The sequence below is a fragment of the Diceros bicornis genome, chromosome 12, assembly GCF_020826845.1.
Source record: "Diceros bicornis minor isolate mBicDic1 chromosome 12, mDicBic1.mat.cur, whole genome shotgun sequence".
NCBI lineage: Eukaryota > Metazoa > Chordata > Mammalia > Perissodactyla > Rhinocerotidae > Diceros > Diceros bicornis.
This window is the reverse complement of record NC_080751.1, coordinates 32,088,006-32,103,419: the sequence shown is the minus strand read 5'-3', so window position 1 is coordinate 32,103,419 and position 15,414 is coordinate 32,088,006. Positions and strand designations below refer to the sequence as shown.

The window sequence follows — 15,414 nt, the reverse complement described above, 5'->3', positions numbered from 1 at the left end:
TGGGTGGAAGTATAGATAAAACAAGATTAAACATGAGTTGACAACTACTAAAGCGGGGACACAGGGGTTTATTAGACCATTCCCTATCCTTTTGTTTATATTTTCCATAATAAAAATTTTAAAAATATATGCTCGAATCCAACCACTTCTCACTAACTCTAAGGAGCACCCCTGATCCCAGTCACCACCACGTGACTATAATAGCCTCCTAACCAAACTCCCTTCTTCAGTCTGTTCTCAACACAGCATCAAGTGATACTGTTAAATCAGATCATGTTACTACTCAGCTCAAAACCTTCCAATTGCTATCTATTTTACTCTAAGTAAAAGCTAGAATCATGACAGTGGCCTCCTGGGCCCTATACAATCTGGGGTCCCCTGTCTTTGAGCTCATCTCCTACTACTGCCACCTTGCTCACTCTGCTCCAGCCACGTGGAACTCCTTGCTGTTCCTTGAACATCTCAGGCATCCTCTGAGCCCAGGCCTTTCCACTTACCATTTTCTCTGACTTAAGTGCTCTTCTCTCAGACATCCACTGATATCACTCCCTCACTTCCTTCTGGTCTTTCGGCAAATGCGACTTTATCAATGAGTCCTTCCCTGATCACTCTATTTAAATTGTCAAACACTCACTCCCCAAACTCCCTATCTACTTCTTTACTTTCTTCATGGTGCTTATCACCATCTAACTAATATTCCATGTTTTACTTTTTTATAATATGAAAAATCTTCTTGAAAAAAAATTTATACATTAGATTCCCAATACCTATTTTGGAATGATAACTGGTGATTTCACCAGAAAATTTTTAGAATTAAACTCTAATAGTATAGAAACTGAATTAGCACTTTACCCTTAAAAGTAGTATTTATCTCTGGGTAGAAATTTCTCTGCCAACAGAGAGTTTAGCAATGGATATCTCATTTTAATTTAAGGAAATCAGTTTTAAGTTTTCATGTTAAAATGAAATCAGTAGTTACTTTACAACAATAATATTTTGTCTGCACTGCAATGGATCTAGATAGGATTATTTGAAAGAAATACAAATAAATTCTCCCTAGCACATCCTTTAGTACTAAAAGTTTTGCTGCAATTAAAAAATTAAATACATTCTATCTCAAAGACATAACGGATTACTTTGAAAATATAAAAAGCAGTTAAATGTTTAAACTTGCAATCATTTATCTAATTGTATATCATAATTTTAAAAGGAAAAAGCTTTGCATTTCTGGTTGCATACAATTTAACAAACATTTTAATAAAGTAGAAGACGAAATTAGTTTAATGGACTTAAAGTGAAATGAATAAAAGATTTAATATTAGATTTTTAGAAAATTGAGGGGATATACTGTAAATTCTTTCAATCTGTCTATGACCTCCTTACTATCTCTCCTTCATACCAATTTGCTTGAATTTAGCGACAAGATCTCTTAATGGGCCCCATTAGTGCCTACAATATGCAGTCTGAATAATACATTTGAGACATCAGCATTCTGGTATTTAGGCTGTAGCTTAACTCTGATTTTAAAAAGAATGCCAATGTCCTATTCATTTTATTGTTTCACCCACTGTTTGAAAACAGAGTGGGAAAAAAACACATTAGCTATTTTCAGATGTCAGCAAATGTGGGTAACTAAATGTTTAGAGCTGTCAATCCACAGCACATCACAGGGCTTTAATTCAGCAGGATGTGTATACGTGGGCACCGTTGCCAGCCATGAGTTCAAACTCCTTACTAATACACGTTTAAATTCTCCCTAGCACATCCTTTTAGTACTAAAAGCTTCACTTCATTTAAAAAATTAACCATGTCCAAAGACAAAACTTGGGTGTATTAAATGGTATTCATGTGATTAAATTTGAAAATATCACTTTGAGATATGACAGATCATTTTAAGGCAACTCATGTTTTTCCAAACCATAATGTACATTGTTTTTTAAGTGCTGGCTATCCTTGAGTAGCTCATAATTTGACTAGGAAACAAGACATTCACAAACACTCCTTTAGAGTAAAATTCCATGGTAATAACCAAATGATGTTATGGTACTATAGTCTGTGTGGTACAAGTCCTAAAATTAAGGTCTGACATTATGTGTCGCTTGACATCTGATGAAATAGGGAGAGCCTCAAATGGCCTAACTGCAAGTTCTCTTACCCATTCTGTGCCATAGAAAGGTCCCCCAGCCAAACAACCCTCCTTACAAGGGACTGGATACACTTCCTGCTTGTTCCTGAGGAGCAAGTTTCAGTTCCCTGCCAGCCTGCAAAATTATTCAAACAAGCCAATCACATCCTCCAGTGGAAACCAGGGGTGACTTCATCTTCTTGATACTACAAAGCCTGCCTCCCACAGCCTCTGGTTGTTCAATCTGTTCTCGAGTCCCCGTGTGGCTCTGCACAGTGTGGTGTCCTCCTTCCCTGGGCTGTGAGCATATGGGGCTAATAAACTGCAGCCAATCCCATCTGTCCAGTGTTGGGTGTCGTGTGTTCAGCCATCCCCATAACCCCAGGACAGGAATCCCTCCCTCATTGACAGGGTGAATAGGAGGTGATTAGAATAGGCTATATCTCTTAATACTGTAAAAGGTCAGTTTTAGAAAAAGATCCTTCTAGTGGCTGTCTAAAAAGGTTTTGTGAAGTAGGCTGGTCTGGATGGAGAATGGTGTTAAGGATTTGGTTTTGCATGAGGTTTTGGTTTTACTTTTGGCATTCTCTGCTGAAGGAGTATATATAGAGAGACAAGAAATGATAGCAAAATGGCAAACAAAGTACTGATTTCATTAACTGGACAAGGACTCAGTTCAACAATGGAGAACTCAAGTAAAAGCTAGATTATAGAAACTGATTCAGGGTAGGAGGCCAAAGTGAACTCTCTTATTTCCTATACCCTCTCCCTTGAACTCTATACCCTCTCCAAATAGCTGCAAGATGATGAGTGACTGGTCCATCAGTTCCATCCAGCTGCAGGTAGAATAGAGAGCGTTGAGATGGCCAGGCCAGCTGAGACAGACCTTGTCTGGCTTGTCCAATTCCTGGAGATAGGAAGTACAAGAGAAGGCAACGGTATGCACCATCCCTGAGCATTGACCTTTAGTACAATGACCCCACCCTCTAGTGAAATGGCACCAATCAATGTCCAGTTCTGACAGTCTGCTGGGCAAGTTTGTTCTCCAGTGCAACGGAAGTGGGTAGAGAGAAAGATGCCAGAAATGGAGCAACGGTTTCTTTCTAACCCACAAACTAAGGCAAAAATAAGTTACTTCCCCCAAATAGGAGGGAAAGCAGTCCAGATAAAAATAATTATCTCTGCAAAGAGAATAAAGCAGAAATGAGAATGGTTTGTGACAAAAGAACAGACTGTTTGGACCAGAGGATCCAAACTGTGTTGCTGTGAGACCAATGGCGCCAGAGTGAAGACAGAGATTCACGCCTTTTGAGAGTGTGAAGTCCAAAGTCAAAAAAGGGCTGAAAATATACTCAAGAAAATATATGCAGTCTGATTAAAAATATGAAATCTTTCTTGCCTAAACTCCAAGGTCTCAGGACACTCCAGGAGTCCAGTCTCTGGTACCCACAGCTCTCAGTGAAAATTTCCAGAGGCAGGGAGAAACCAGCAGGCTGGCAGAGAAAGAGCAGGGACTGTCTAAAACTTGCTGCCATTGATTCAGGGAATGTCTACTGAGAATCAGCCAGATGCCAAGCACTGTGACAGGGGTTGGGCACACAGAGAGGAATGTGGGACAATCTCAACTTTTAAGACATTTAGATTCTGATGGTAATGCTGACAGATAACAAGTGGCTGAGCACCTACCATATGTCAGACAGCATACTATGGACCATCTTATTTGAGCATCACAAAAACACTATTAGGAAGGCAGGTACGATAATTACTACCACTTTGTGATGAGGAAATTATGGTTCAGAAAGATAAAACTTGTTCAAAGTCATGTCGCTAAGAAGTGGTTCCAACTCCAGGGCACAGTTTGCGACCATTATGCTACATTCCTTCAAATACTGAATGAGAAGAAAAGAGAATATTAAAAATAGGAAGTAGAATTTCAGTTCTATCTATATTCAGTTCAGAAAAAGACCGTAATGGATCTAAGTGAAAAGTGTAAAAAATTTTCTTAGAGAAAGTAAAAAAAGTTTAAAGAGTAGTAATCATAAGAATAAAATCACGTCTCACATTACTATATATGAATAGAAAATAATAAGTTTGGGATATGACCCCATGAAGTATGCCTGAGATAAAATTATATGGTTTCTATATATTTTATTTTATGTAAACTCAAGCATTCATTAGGGAAATAACATACTAGAATCACTATGTTTCCCATTAGTGAGGTTTTCTGTTCTCATCCAATCTAATCAAACCATATTCAGTTAAAGCAAAAGTGTCAAGTTAATTATTTGGTCCTATCTTCTACACTATTGGAGCCCATCTTTAGAGACAGAAATATGAATTTGGAGCAGATTATCTTGTGGATGAGCTTCTCAGCCTAATACTCTTACACAGATGAAATGTAGCTTAAAATGAAGATTAATAACAGGCTTAACAAACAAGCAGAACCTAAAATATAAACAAAAAGCAAAAGTAAACACAAGTTTTGCAGGACAGGCTGTTACTAAAGTGCACACTGATGCAAACTGTACTTAATACATGGGAGTTGCCTTTCCTGTGAAACTAGCCCCAGGAGGGTGAGGTTAGGACACTAGCATAGCCCAGCTGATGCATTTAATAAAGATGACGCCTGGCACTTGTTAAGCAAAGGCAGTTTAACCAAGCTCTTTCGTATGCAACACCCCTTTCACCTCGCTGAGGCGGAGAGGGTAGATGTTGGTATCCCATGGTACAAAGAGACGGAGGCTCAGAGAGGTCAGACTTGCCCAATTTGGGTTTCCGACAGGAGAGCCCAGATCCTTGTTCACTGTGGAAGCTTGTTACCCTCACCAACAATGGCTCGCAAGCTTCCCTGAAGTCCCCATGAGGCTGACTAGCCGTGATCCAGAGAAAGGAAGGACTGTGATATTTCCCATATCTATTCTCCATATGGCAAAAAACTGCAGAAATCCCAGATTTCTGTCTAATGCTGCCTACATTCTCTTAAAATATAGGAAAATCCTACAAGATTTCTTTTCCTGAATCTTACAACCTATTATTAAAGCCTCAGAGGTTGGTAGAGAAAGCAAAAAAAAAAAGGGAAACTTAAATCAGGTAAATAGTTTGCTCCCAGGCTTACCATAAGAGGATAAAAAAACATGGCTAAGTTTCCAAACTCTTGAAAAGCTTATAAATACCAAAATAATTAACTACAACTTGAAGCACATAATGCCATTATAATTACATAATGGAAAAAGGATAGGTTAGAATAATAGTTTAAAAGTGATGACTTGTGAAATGTTTATTTGCCCTACTATTTTGAAAAGGATGGCATAGGTCTAGGAGGTATTTGAGGTAACCTAGCCCTTATTAATTAAGTGTTGCACTTTTCTATTTAAAACCTCAACTGTGATTTCTTTTTATGTATATGAACTTTTAGGTCAATTTTTTCTTTAAATGGAATCTTAAGTTATCTCCTAGCTCGTCACTTTTGCTACAGAAGGAAAGCATGTTTTAATTTATCATAGGTCTACCCATCCATATCAAAATATTTACCATTGTTTACCAGTTCATCGGCATAGTCTGAGATTGTGGCACCACGTAGTCATGAGTCGGAGTTGTGGTGGTATGTGATTGCGTACTTACTCTTGGATTGTTATTGTTTCTGTTGTACCGACCATTGAATCCAAACATCAGCTCTCACTGCTGCACATTTGTCAGAATGCATTGTGTATGGTGGCATTTTACAAGCAGAGGGCACAAACTTTCACCACCTCCCACCAATCACTGAATGGTTATCATGTACTCCTTCCCTCTCACAGCCCTCCTGTATCAAAGGCTTCCACTCACAGACTCCCAGTACTCTTTCTTTTATTTTTACCCACTCTCCTACCATAGTGACATTAGGAAGACCCTATTTAGAATTTTATGTTCAATTTTTATCACCATGGTTTAAAGCAAGAGGCAGAGAAGCTAGACAGAGGCAATGAGGGATAAAAAAAGAGAGACTGATCTAAAAATAAATCCTGACTCGATCACTTTCTAGCTGGGTGACCTTTGACAAAGGGTAAGCTAGGCGAGGGGGTGGAAAAGAATAATAACTGAGGGCCCACTTCACGCCAGATGCTTTACATGTATCTTATTCAATACAACAACGCTGCAAGAAAAGTTCTTTAATCCCTACTCTTTTGGGGTCTTGTTAATTTATTTTTCAAAGATTAACAAGAGATATATTCAAAATCTAAAGCTCAAAGAACTTAAATAATTTGCCCAGAGTCACAGAGCTTTAATAACAGAGCTGGGATTTAAACTCAGGTCTAACTCCGAAGTTCAAAAAGCATTAGTTCCCCTGCCCTAGGGAAAGTACAGAGAATAGCGATTTGTATCATCAAAGGTAGATTTTACGGGCAGAAGTTGAAGAACTTAAGTTGCTTAGCTTAAAAGGAAGTTTTACTTACCATTTTTTGTGGAGATTCTCTAAGGAATTTGGTGAACAATTATCTGTGTCCATAAAATCACTTAAAAATTAAAAGTAGTATATACGTTGTAGGATATAAGGAAGAATTTTTCTGGGTCAGTCTCATTCATAGGACCTATTGAAAGCCAGTTACTTTTCTAGGTGCCGAGAATCTCAAATAAATAAACCAAAATCTCATGGTCCAATGAGAATAGGCTCAATAATTAGACAATAAGACATGGTAATGACCTGCAAGGAAGATAATCACATCTCTGGGATTCTTCAAATAGAACAAGGAAAATAGCCTAAAAAAGATGCTAGAAGACATAGAAAACCATCAAAACTAGACAGCTTAGACTAGTGATTCCTAACTTTTTGAGAATGGTAACACCCAACCATGTTTCATTTTGCATTGTTTCTTCCTCAAGAAGTTATATGTCCATAGCTATTCATTCAACAGATCTTTACTACATGGTCACTCTATTTAAGACATCACTGTAGTAGTAAAATGGCCCTTTACTGTTTTTACACCTAAGACCAGCTTTTCATTCGTCCGTTGGCTGTCCAGCTTCTTTATGGGTGACCATAGTTGGATTTTTTCAAAAAGAACCTTGAATCATGAAATTACAGAGGGGGCTAGAACCCTCCAAATTTATAAAACACAGCTTTCTTCCTTCAATCGGGTGAATTTCCAAACTAGCGATTTCTAACGATTTTGGAGTAACCCAGGCTGTCTGTAATTGTTTCGGTTATTTCAAAAGATTTCACAAAAATTTTAAGGTTTTTATTATAAATATAAACATACCCATGTATATATCCAGGATCACTTATATCAGAGTGATCTATATGATTTAAACTAGAGATTTTTACCTTTTAGGAGATAGAATACCTACTACTTGTTTTGTAATCTCTCTCTGTCTTAAAAGTGTGATATAAATCAATTAGCTTTGAACCTAGTTGAGGGAAAAACTCAGGGTCCCTTCTATATCTGTAATTCATTTGAACCTATCTATCTTCAAGGATGGGCAAATCTAACACTAACATTTCTTATTCCTATTGCCCTCAAATCAACGTATATTTTGGTTTGATAAAATTCTTATAACCTAAGGTAATGAAATAAAGACAATATAATGCATGTACTTGATGAACTTTCTACCATTCTAATTATAATAGGAAGAACACTAACAGCCAACTTTTAATAAGTGCTTACTATGTGTCAGGATAAGTTTTCTGCATGTATTTTCTCATTTAATCCTACAACATATGTATATGAGGCAATTAAACTATTTTTTTAAAAAAGAATTAAAGGTAGCTTTGGTTTATGCCATATTCTTGAGATCCTCACCTATGTCACAAGTACATCACTGACGAAAGAACTGAGAGGAAGCTGGATCTTCCTGAGCCACAGCTTTCTTACCAGGTTATACAACTGTACTGTTCATTATTTTTGGCATTTTCATATGGTTTGAAAAAAATGTGTTGACAATTTTCTGCATCTATAACATTTTGGATGAGCAATTTCCATCCTATTGTGTTTCCTCACATATGGTGTTCTAGCTCAAATAGCACTGGTATTTTTAACCTGCACAATGTTAACAAACTACTTCGAATTATTCTTCACTGACAAATATCCGAACTATCTAACACAAATGAGAAAATTACACATATTGTTTAGGCTAGTGTGTTCATTGATTTTCAGACATAAATTTTCTAATAGAATCACTATATTTTATAGCTAGAAGGGATCATAAAGATTATCTAATCTGGCTACCTCCTTTTACAAGTGAGAAACTACAGCAGAGAGGTTGAAGTGTCTCAGCTAGTTAGTGGTAAAAATCACTAATAGTCTAATGCTTCTTCTATATAAAAAAGTCAATAATTACTACAAAATTCACATTATTTTTCAGTGCCCTGCAGAGGATGTATCAATAATAAATAACTGGGACATTTTTATAATACTGTATTATCATCGGTACTGACATTTAACACTTGTGACTATCAGTTAAATAATGCTGTTATATATCATTGCTGTTCACAGTTTTTACTTGTGTGTATGTCTTGTATCCGTAAGTAGGTTGTGACTTCCTGGTGGTAGGCACAATTTCTTTTTTTAATGTTTCTTGTATCCCTTAATAAATCTACACATAGACAAACTGCTTAACAGTTGGAGAGACATTGACATAAATATATTTATATTTTAGACTAATACTACACAATTCAAAATAGAACAAAACTGTCATCCTGCATGGATGCAGGTGAATTTGTTGTTTTGGGAGGGAGAAAGCTGAGAAAATTCCTCACTTCTTATCAAGCCCTCGAGATTGTCCTTGAGGATGAGTGATTTTAGGAGCTTTAAGAGATTGGTGAAGATTGGAATAGAAATTAGAGGGAATGACCAGAGAGTTGAATAAGCCTTAAGACATGTGGTAGCATATGCAGATCAAATTGCTCAATAAAAATAATAGCTAATAATGACCAAAGACTTACTAGTGTCTGGCACTCCTCTTAGTATTCTGCTTGTATTAAATAATCTACAGCTCACAACCACCTTCGGTATTCTTCCCATTTTGTAGAGGAAGAAATTGAGACTCAGAGAGGTTAGACCATTTGCCCAAGTGAACCAGCTCCCAAGTGGCGCAGCCAGAATTCAAACACTGACTGTCCCCAAGGCCTACGCTCCTAAACACAGTTTGACCGATAGGATAAAACCAAGTAAGTATGTGGTGTTGAATACAGTGCCTAACATGCCCGGCTCCCAAGCAAAAGCTCAATAAATGTTCATTGCCCTGCTTTCAGGTTTTCAGCGCACTCTCCCCACATTTATTAACCCATCCACTCCTTACTCCCCAAACACACATGCATAACCACACATTCACCCACGCTCCAGTTTGTTTTTTTTTCTTTACCAAAAAAGTCCACAGTCAGGTGTCTAGGTAACTAGGTATCAAACTTCTATTCACATACTCTTCTTCCTCATAAGACGTACACTCACATATCTACAATAAGTCTTAGGACCAACCTCCACTCTCCCACATTTCTCCAGGTAAATGTAAATATACACAAATACTGACTTTGGGTTACAAAACACGTGGACATGCATAGCCCATATATAGCAGAATTCAACTCAATAATGATTTTTCTTTTCCCATTATCTAGGGAAATGCATGAGTTACCATGAGAAGATGCCAAAGACATTGGGCTCTGGTAGTGGAAATTGGGAGGCAATGGTGAAATGAGGTAAGATATTCCAGGGCCAGAAGGTGGACGCAAGCCATCCACTGCTTTTCCCAGGATCTTCCTCTTTTTGGATAAGTGCTACAGGTACAAGCCCCAACCCGCCGCCATTGCCTACAGTCCTCTGCGGCCGATGCTGAACCCCGCTCAGGCTGGAGCAGATGCACACACCGCGGGGAGTCTAATTTGCAGGAGTTGAGTGTTCCCTTGCTCTATTTTAATGCTTGCCGCTGGGCCAGGGAAGGAGGATTTGTTTGAAATCGTGGAGAATAGCGACAGCCAAGCTTTCTCATGCAAAGACCAGGCAGACCTGGAGCAACGAATCATGACTTGCCTAGTATTTAATGGTTCACGGGAAAACAAGTTTCCCTGCAGCCTGCCCGCACTTTTGGAACCAGCTGTGGGCAGCGCCGGGGCGGCGACCTGCGGGGCTCGGCGTGGACGCGGGCAGCGCCGCCCCCGGCACCAGCGCCGACGGCCGCGGCGGAGGCTCGGGGAACCGCCCCTCGCTGATCCCCTAGGACCGAGTGGGCCCTGAAAAGTACCCCGCCCCGCCCGATAGCGGGAAGGCCAAATGCAAACGCTCGGCGTCCAGGCTGGGGCGGGTCTAGGAAGCTCGCAGAGAAACCCGCCCAGACGCCCGCGCACCCCGCCGCCGCGCCCGCGAGCTGCGGAGCCGACACGGTCACTGCGCCTGCGCGCTTCGGGGCTCGCTCTCCGAGGCCGCCGTCGCTTAGCAACGTACGAGTCACAGTCACGGCCCCCCGCGCGCCCCTTTCCTGGCAGGGCTTAGTCCCTGATCCTCCCGTGAGGCTCCACGCTGCCTCTTGTCAGGCCGTAGGAGCCCATGGAGGGAAAGGAGGATAAGCAGCAGTAAGTGCTGGGGTTTGGTTTCCTCTTTCCCCTTCCGAAAAATATTTTCTTCCTTCAGGGGGTGGGTCCTCAGGCCTTCAGGGCTTTTTCTCTTCCAGTCTCCTTCCTACCTCTCATTTCTAGTGGTTGAGCGCTTACAATAGTACTTTTTAAAACGCACCGTTTACTGGGCACATACTATGTATCAGGCACTTTACATGCATTGCCTGGCTTAAAATTCTTGAAGTCATGAAGAATCATCCATTCCTTCTCACACCCCACATCTAATTTATTAGCAAATTCGGTAGGCTCTGCCTTTAAAATATATCCAGCACCCCCCCGCCCCCCATTCATCACTTCCGCTATCATCCCCAGTCTGACCCAACTACCAGCGTCTCTTACCTGGATACTGCAATCGTCTTTGCTGCTCCCTCTGCAGCCTCCTCAACACAGCAGTCGGAGTGATAGTTTTACAACATAAGTTAGATCAGTGTTCTCCCTTGGCCATTGCACAGCAAAAGCTAAGGCTCCTATGGTGGCCTGTGGGGCCTACACAACATGCCCCTTTTCACTTACTTGGCCTTATCTGCTGCTTGCCCTCTGATGCAACTCTGCTCCAGCACACAGGCCTCCTTGCAATCCTCTGCAGTGATTCTCCAAGTGTGGTCCCCAGACCAGAATCAGCATCACCTGGGAACTTATTGGAAATGCAGATTCTTCCCATCTCCCCACCGCAGACATACTGAATCAGAAACTCTGGGAGCAGGCCACAATAATTGGGTTTTAACAAGGCCTCCAGGTGATTCTGATGTCCTCTAAATTTTGAGTACTATTGAATGAAGGTATTACAGCTTATTATGACCTGGAGCCAAGGGGTATCTGCTTCCAAAGCTTGTATTTTGGTCACTACAACAGTGGTTCTCAAACTTTAACATATATGAGAATCACCAAGGGAACTAGTTAAAACAATTTCCTGGGAACCTGCCTCAGAGATTATGATTTAGTATGAGGGATGAGCCCCGTGAATTTGAATTCCTAACAAGCTGGCAATTGATGTTGAGGCTGCTACTCTGGGGACCACGCTTTGAGAAGCACCATTCTAAGGACAGGTACACTTCTGCTGCAGAGCTTTGGCAATTACAGTCCACTTGGCTGGAATGCTCTTCCCTCAGATATCCACTTAGCTGTCTCCCCTCTTTCCTGCCTTTTTCCATTGTTACCTTCATAATGCAGCCTCCACTCTATCTAAAGATGCAACCTACCTCCAATATACATGCACTCCTTTTCCCCATTCCCTGCCTTATTGTTGTCCTTAGCACTTAACACCCTCTAACAGACTATATATTTTACTCGTTATTTTATTTCTAGTCTGCCCTCCCCCACTAGAATGTGAGCTCTGTGAGGGCAGGAATTTTTGTTTTTTCACTCCTGTATCTTCAGTTCATACAGCACCAGGCACATAGATCAGTAAGTATTTGTTAAAAGAATGAATTATTCAATGTTATTCTCACATCTCTCGCGATAGGTATTACTGTCCTTATCATGCAAATGAGGAAACCAAGGCTCAGATCGCAAATGGCAGAGCTGGGATTCCAACCCAGGTCTGACTTCCTTCAGAGCCCACTAGTGTTTTTAACTGTGCTTTCCTTCTAGTAAGAGATTACTACAGAATCATATATTTCACATTTATGTATCAGTCTATAGCTACTACCACAAGTACTTAATCAAATGAATGCATAAGTATGTAAGCAAATAGCCACAGTCCTTTCCCCCAAGGACTGATTCCAGTACAAGTGTATTGCTGGGTTACAGCTATGAGAAGCAGATGAAAACAACTGCTGTCAGAAGTCTACAGTGATAAATCAATCACAACCTTGGAATAAATACTTAAATCTCTGGAAAGGTAATAGAAAAAGCCTTAGAAGTTATTTACACGTTACCAGTTATCAGTTTTTCCAGATCCTTTATAGAGAACAATTTTTGTTAGGATGCAGGGAACCGGAACCCAAGGTACTGAATGTTGTTTGTATGTATATTGGAGTGAGGGTTGGGCATGCACAGCTGAAACAAAGCCAGAGTAAAAAACAATTCCAGCAGATTCACCAGAAATATATAAATGTTATCATGGCAATCCATTTCTCCGCAACGAACAGGGTACTCGTCTGGATGGTGGGTGCATGAGGAATGAAACACGATCTTCACCTTCCTGGAACTTATTGACTAGTAAAGGGTATTTGTAGTGCTTACCAAAAACAAGTAAAAAAACTAGGTACATAAATTATAAATTGTGGTAAGTGTTATGAAAGAAATGAACAAAGTATGAAAATAGAGGTGGGGTGAAGAGAGGAAAATCTAGGAAAAGCTTCTGAGGTGACTTTTAAGTTGAGGCTTAAATAGTAATGAGCCAGCTGTGCAGGGAGCTGGGGAAGAGCCAGTCCAGCCAGGCAAAGGGCACGTGCAAATGCCCTGAGGGGCAAAGAGACTGGTGTGTTCCAGGAACTGAAAGTAGGCAGGCTGGCTGGAGAAGTGAGGGGAGAGAGGCTTGAGTGCAGTTGAAGAGGTTAGCTGGAGCAGGGTCACACAGGGCCTGCGAGCTACAATAAGGAGGCAATATTTTACTGTAAATGCAATGGAAAGCCATTTCAGGGTTTTAATTGAAAATGACACGACAGAGGAGATGGACCTGGCTTTGGTTTGAAGTAAGGTAGGGGTTATATTTTAAAGGCCATGTATGAGGCTAAACAGAACTACTCACTTTCCCTGTAATTTTGGAATCATACTCACTCACCTTCCATGGGTCAGGGCTTTGATTTTAAAAACTTCTATGTAAAAAAGTATTCGAATTCATGCATTTCGTTCATTTATTTTTCAAGTATGTGAAATTTTAAAATACTACCTTTTATAATGTCTATTACTCCTTATTTAAAAGGAGAAAAATTCTATAAAGTATTTCTTTAATGTTTTTTAAAAAGGCAATAATTTTCATTTTTGTACCTACCGGTGTAGTTATTAGAAGCAAAAAGTGATAAGAAATTGAATTAATTGTTCTGATGCCTGCACAGGTCTTTTCTTGAAAAGATAAATAATAGAGGTCATTTGGTAGCTTTTGTCAGTTTGCCAGGTGAGTTTTTAAAATTAAATAGTTATCTTTGTCTAGATGGCTGAATTTACTTGGTAACTTTTTAAAAAGATGAGTTAAGATTAGCATGTAACTTAGCCACATGAATAGGTATTGCAAACATGATTTGTAAGCATGATCAGATCATATTCTTTCTTTACTCCAAGCAAATGAGAGTCTGTACACTGTACTGGTATATTGTCATGAATAATTGTTATTAACACAAATCCCTTTATCTCTTATATGATTTAGAATGAGAAGATACCTTCTCAAATTTTAATAGCACAAGCCCCTTATAACTTAATAAAGCCTAAATTGTCTTGACTGATACTTGAAATATATTTAAATCTTATTTTATGTAATTATGACTCTCTCAGTACTGAAATGTTCATTGGGATATGATTTGGAATCATATGGGAATGATTTGCTATTTACTTCTGTTTTTCAGACAGCATAAAATAGAAGATGCTGGTATAGTGTATATATCTGAAAAACAAGAAGAAATCAAATATGAAAAAAAACCTGGAAAAAGTATACAACATTCAAAACCGTGTGTCGGAAGAGGACGTGTATATTATGCTAAATTCATTAACACAAATGCAAGAACATGCAATGAACCAGTTCCCTACATAGATCCCAAAAAAGGCCCAGAAGAGCAGGTTGGACGGATGTTTGTTATATACAGATATAGATTTAGATTCAGAAGCTGTTTTGCAGGATAATTTGGTCACAGACTATTTAAAGGGTGTGACATATCTCAGACTAAAACTTTTTATAATCTGGCAGTTAAAAGCAGTAACCTGGAACTATTCTCACAGAAGACTTTTGCATACAAACAATATATATACATATAGGGAAGGAATCCAAATAATCATTTTTCTAGATTGGGTCAGATTATAGCTACTCAGTAGTGCTTGGGGGTTACTGAGGACATCTCTTCTTTAATATTGTATTTGTGACACATAGTCTAATATAAAAATTTCCCATGATACTCAGTAATTCAGATACTTTCTATAAAATAATAGCTACCACTTATTGAAAGTGTATGAAGTGCTAGGAATGAACTAAGTCTTTTATATAAGCTATATCCTTTAATCTGTGCAACAATTTCTAGGAGATATTATTGAAAATATTTTACAGATGATCACATACTCCAAAGAAGTAAATTAACTTATCTGGGCTTACATAGTAAGCAAATGTCGCAGCCATATTTCTGACCCAGGACTGTTGATTTAGCCAAACCCTACTTTCATTCACTATCATACTAAATATATTCCATTATCTTTTTTATCTTTGAAGTCAGATTTATTACAATATATTTATTGTATTAGTTTCCTATTGCTGCTGTTACAGCTTACCACAAACTTAAACACTGGTTTAAAGCCATAGAAATTTATTCTTTTACAGTTTTGGAGCTCAGAAGTCCAAAATTAGTCTCATTGGCCATTGGCAGGGCTGACTTCTTCTGGAGGCCCTAAGGGAGAATCTGTTTCCTTGCCAAAAAATCATGTTTGTAGACTCTAGAGGCTACCTGCATTCCTTGGCTCATGGCCCCTTCCTCTTCAAAGCCAGCGGCATAGCATCTTTAAATCTCTCTCTGACTGACTCTCCTGCCTCCCTCTTCTAAGGACCCTTGTGATTACATTGGGCCCG

At 39.3% G+C, this 15,414-nt stretch overlaps 1 protein-coding gene across 1 annotated transcript in view; it reads left to right on the top strand.

The window, feature by feature from the left end:
* Positions 1 to 10,638: 10,638 nt before the first annotated feature.
* The window catches only part of C12H2orf73 (chromosome 12 C2orf73 homolog), a 29,060-nt gene continuing 24,284 nt past the window's right edge, over positions 10,639 to 15,414 (top strand). Inside the window, exons 1-2 of the mRNA XM_058550662.1 lie at positions 10,639 to 10,664; positions 14,210 to 14,420. Coding sequence (XP_058406645.1) covers positions 10,639 to 10,664; positions 14,210 to 14,420 — 237 coding nt within the window. The remainder of the gene's footprint in view (positions 10,665 to 14,209; positions 14,421 to 15,414) is intronic.